The 4549-nt window shown below is 38.9% G+C and overlaps 1 protein-coding gene across 1 annotated transcript in view; it reads left to right on the forward strand.

Annotated features, from left to right (window-relative positions):
• LOC119338521 (protein EXPORTIN 1A-like) overlaps positions 1-2593 on the forward strand; it is a 3512-nt gene extending 919 nt beyond the window's left edge. Inside the window, exons 2-6 of the mRNA XM_037610844.1 lie at positions 1250-1360; positions 1451-1548; positions 1627-1735; positions 2053-2118; positions 2513-2593. Of these exons, the coding sequence (XP_037466741.1) occupies positions 1250-1360; positions 1451-1548; positions 1627-1735; positions 2053-2118; positions 2513-2593 (465 nt within the window). The remainder of the gene's footprint in view (positions 1-1249; positions 1361-1450; positions 1549-1626; positions 1736-2052; positions 2119-2512) is intronic.
• Positions 2594-4549: the final 1956 nt, after the last annotated feature.

The raw sequence follows: 4549 nt of genomic DNA on the forward strand, positions 1-4549 counted from the left end.
ATCCGCCTGGCAAAGCGCCACCGCGCCACTGACCTGCTCACTGGCGAGGCCCTCCTCCCCCACTGCCGCCATGGCCATTCGTGCCCCTCCCCTCCCCCTCTCTCTTCCCAATGACAACAACCTCCACAGCTAGGCTGGCTGCTCGTCGGTGGCCAGATCCGAGACACACTCTGATTCTTCACCGACCCACCTCCTCCCTCCTCTTGGCCTCACGATCCCCATCGCCCTCCTGGTCGCAGCATCCAACCAATTCTGGCGAGGCCTCTAACAGCCGAACGCGGTGACCTTGAACTGCCAAGCATCCTCACTTGAACAGCTATGGCCTCTTCTAACATGTGCACTCTGCTGCTCTCCTCTACTTTCTCTCTCGCACGGGTGCTGCTCTGGTCCTCTCAAATCTCACTTCTGCTACTGTTGCTCCTCTCGAATCTCACTCCTGTTGCTGCTCTACACTGGTAATTGCTGATGCTACTTCATCTCTACCTGACAAAGACCATCATGGTGATGGTGTTTCGATTCCATTTACCTTTACCAGTACTAATTGGTCATTAGCATCAGGGAAGAAGGCTTCCCTACGCCAGTACAAGCTTTTTAATGTGTGCTTTTTGTTACAGCAAAAGCTGAACGGGTGGCAAGATGAACATAGTTGTTATTAAACGCCAAACTGGTCCCTGGGAATTGAGGCACTTGATGCACTGGTTTGTGCTCTGCTCATTCCATTGTTTCATGTCTGTTCTTGTTAATTGAGGCAATTGATGCACTAGTTTGTGCTTTGCTCATTCTATCGTTGTAGCGCCCCGGCTATTCACAACCGCCACCCTGGGTCATTCAGCAACACAACGCTAAGCCGTTCTACGCTGCAGCTCGGGAGGTGCCCGCTTTTCCCCACCTCCCCCCGTACGTTCATCTCCTTCTCTTGGCTATATTCAGTTCAACATCTCGTGATTCTTCATGTCGCCTTAGTCGGCATTTTCAGTTCATTTTGCAGGTGGTGTAGCTCCCCTTCGGTTCATCTTGCAGGTGTGTTTTTGGGCAGTACAAATACATCACTATAGTTAGTACATATGTGGTAGCTTGCGGTGTACTAAATAGGGGGCTATAAGATGTTGACTATCATTTCCCTTCCAAAAACATGGCGTTGGTGTCGTGCTGCTACTGGAGCCCTCTTCTTTGTTGCCCTCCTTATGTTTTCTATTTACTGCCCTTCTGAATTTAAGCCGCAACTCTGACACTTCTTTTGTTATTCTAGATGTTAAACAAATTAACTAAGCAATTGAATGGAGAAGACTGGAGTTGGAATAACCTCAATACTCTATGCTGGGCTATTGGATCAATATCTGGTTCTATGGTGGAGGAACAGGTTTGTTCACTGTCATTACCCTCATTTATTTGGTTTCGATAAATGCTTGTGGAGAACTTGGCGCTTTAGTAACTTCACTTCACATTGCAGGAGAACAGATTCTTGGTGATGGTTATTCGTGATTTGCTAAATCTCTATGAAATCACGAAGGGGAAAGACAACAAAGTTGTTATTGCGAGTAACATCATGTGCGTGTTTGCTTCAATTCTCTCATGTTTGGAATTATCAAAAGAATATCTTTGCTGATCCAATATTTGAATTAATAGGTATGTGGTTGGTCAGTACCCAAGATTTCTCAGGGCTCATTGGAAGTTTCTGAAGACAGTAGTCAACAAATTATATGAGTTCATGCATGAGATGCATCCTGGAGTTCAGGTCAATGATGTATTTACATGTAGTTTCTTCAGTTGGAACAGGAAAGTTCTTGTGGTGTGAAACACGTACTCCCTCCGGTCCATATTACTTGTTGCAGCTTTAGTACAAATTTAGAACATACTAATGCTGTATTAAAGCTGCGACAAGTAATATGGCTTGTAGAGAGTATATTATTAGTATTTGTGGTCACCTACAGTCCGCTGCTTCTATTTTTGTTGTGCTTCCCTCTGTATTTGCAGAAAGTTTTAAGTACCTCTTCAACTGCTACATTTCCTATCCTACTGTATGTAATGTATGTAACACACTGCTTGTTGCAGGATATGGCGTGTGATACATTCCTGAAAATTGTTCAGAAATGCAAGCGCAAGTTTGTGACACAACAGGTAGATTCATTGATCACATTGCTTTTGACTTCAATTCTGTATGTGAATTGATAAACTTTTGATTTATTTCTAGTTATGTATTACTTGAATGCATGTGGGTAACTCAATTTAGACACACATCATCACATTTATACTATACCATACTCACCGGTTACGTGCCCATTTATTTTGTATTTCCTGCTATTTCCCAGGTGGGAAAGAACGAACCATTTGTTTCTGAATTGCTCACCAACCTTGCTACGACAATTCTTGATCTTGAGCCGCATCAGATTCAAATTGAGCCAGGATAGGCTATCACTTCTACTACCATTTGTCCCTTTTGTGCTCAATGTTCAGGCTAGCACATGATTCAAGCCAATCTGATATTATTTGTGCCTTTGTGCTCACTGTTTAGGTTGGTCACATGATTCAAGCTGAATCTGATAATACTAAGAGGGATGAATACCTAAAGAGATTGATGAGCCTTCCTAATTAGGTTTGGTTCTACCATGAACTTCTGCATTCTTCATGCTTTCTTTTAAGGATAGTATTTACAATATTATCTTGTGGGGGTGATTTTTGTATCTAAAACCATTGTGCTTTTCTCTCCAAATGATTGTTTGTGTTAAGGGAAGCGAGGAGAAGCTAAAGGAGAAAATTGTGTATGATCGTGGAGCTGTGTATGTGTATGTAATGTCTGCAATACGTGTATGAACAGGAAGGAAAATGATGTATGTTGATTGATAAAAGTTAAATGAAAAAAGTAAATAGTTCACATGGATAGATATTTAGCTATGGTGTAGCAGTTCAACAGGTGTTATATCATCAACACATAAATGAAACGCAGAAAAAGTTCAATATGTCCATTGAGAAATTTGATACCAGTTCAAAAAAACATAGCATCAGTCCTTACTTGAGACACAGTAAGTTCGAGAAAGAAAATGTTATAGCAGTATAGTTGAAGGAAAAAAGCAACTTAAAGAGGAAACGCGAGAGATTCATGATTAATAAAATAACTAATAAGTTCAACATGACGTCCCAAATAAGTTCGGGAAAAACACATAAGTTTTAAATATGGTCAAAGTTTAATTACAATAAGAAACCACCTTTAAGTTCACGCATTACAACCAGAAAAGTACACAACACAAAAATTCAAAGGATAAAAAAAGAAGTTCAATGATTTTTTTAGCACTTTGTGACGGCAAAATCAAGTACAACAACGTCAGTTCAAACCCGCACTCAGATCAGTACGACTACTCTGTTTTTTCGACCAGAAAATAGCATGAAAGGTCTCACCGAATTTTTTGTGTTCACACCGGTGCTATGGGTAATATGATTCATGTACGTGTATTATGTGTGGAAAATATTTCTGTAAGATGAAAGGAAAAATGGTTTAATTAAAAATATTGATCAGTACGAGTTAAAAGTGGTGGTCCGTTCGGAATAAAAGAAATGACAGAAATTTAAATTGTAAAAGTTCAAGCAAAAAGAAACCCCATGCAATTCAAATGGTAAAAAGTACAAGTCGTAAAATTAGAGAAGTTCAGAACATCGTTGTATAAAAAATTGAGTTAAAAGAAAACATGCGAAACATTTTCTTCGAGTTCAAAACATGCCAAGACAAGCAACAGCCACCTCAGTTCGGGCGTAGTAAGTACCTCAGAATAAAAGAAATGTCAGAAATTCAAATTGTAAAGTTCAAAAAAAAAGAAACCCGATGAAAATCTTGATTAGTAAGTACCTCAGTACAAGTCATAAAATGAGAGAAGTTCAAAACAATGTTGTCAAAAAAATGTTTAGTTAAAAAAAGAAACAAAACAAACACATTGTCTTTTTGAATAAAATATCATTCAATTCGATGATACAAACCATACAAGTACAGGGGCGCCGATACGGTAAAACCGTTGAAAACTTACGATAAAAATACTACCCAAAAAACAGAGCAAAGTCTAGTTAGTGAAAATACATTTAGTACAAACCCATGGAAGCATCAGTACAACTACCCCTTTTTTGGAACCATTCAAAATTACTCTACAAAATATAGCTCAGTACAAACATACACATATATCAGTACGACTACTCTATTTTTCAGACGAGAAACAACAGGATCCATCATGTCGTATTCAAAATTACTCTTAAACGGTTGCGAAGTAGAGAAAACGTTCAACATGACTAAGTTTTGAATTTTCGATAGCTATCCAACGGTATATTATTTTCCATAATTTGACAATTTTTTTAAAAAAATCGCGTTCAAAATCAAATTTTACCGTATTCAAATTCGTTTTTAAACCGTAAGGAATTAGAAAAACATTTCTATATGAAAAAGTTGCGCATTTTCCATAGCTTTCCAATGCCGTATCATTTGCATCAATCCGACAAACCGTTTGCAAAAAATCGCGAAAATACTTTTCGCCCAGAATTTCACCGTTTTTAAAATTACTTTTAAATCATA

This window comes from Triticum dicoccoides, chromosome 7B, assembly GCF_002162155.2.
Source record: "Triticum dicoccoides isolate Atlit2015 ecotype Zavitan chromosome 7B, WEW_v2.0, whole genome shotgun sequence".
NCBI classification, from domain to species: Eukaryota; Viridiplantae; Streptophyta; class Magnoliopsida; order Poales; family Poaceae; genus Triticum; species Triticum dicoccoides.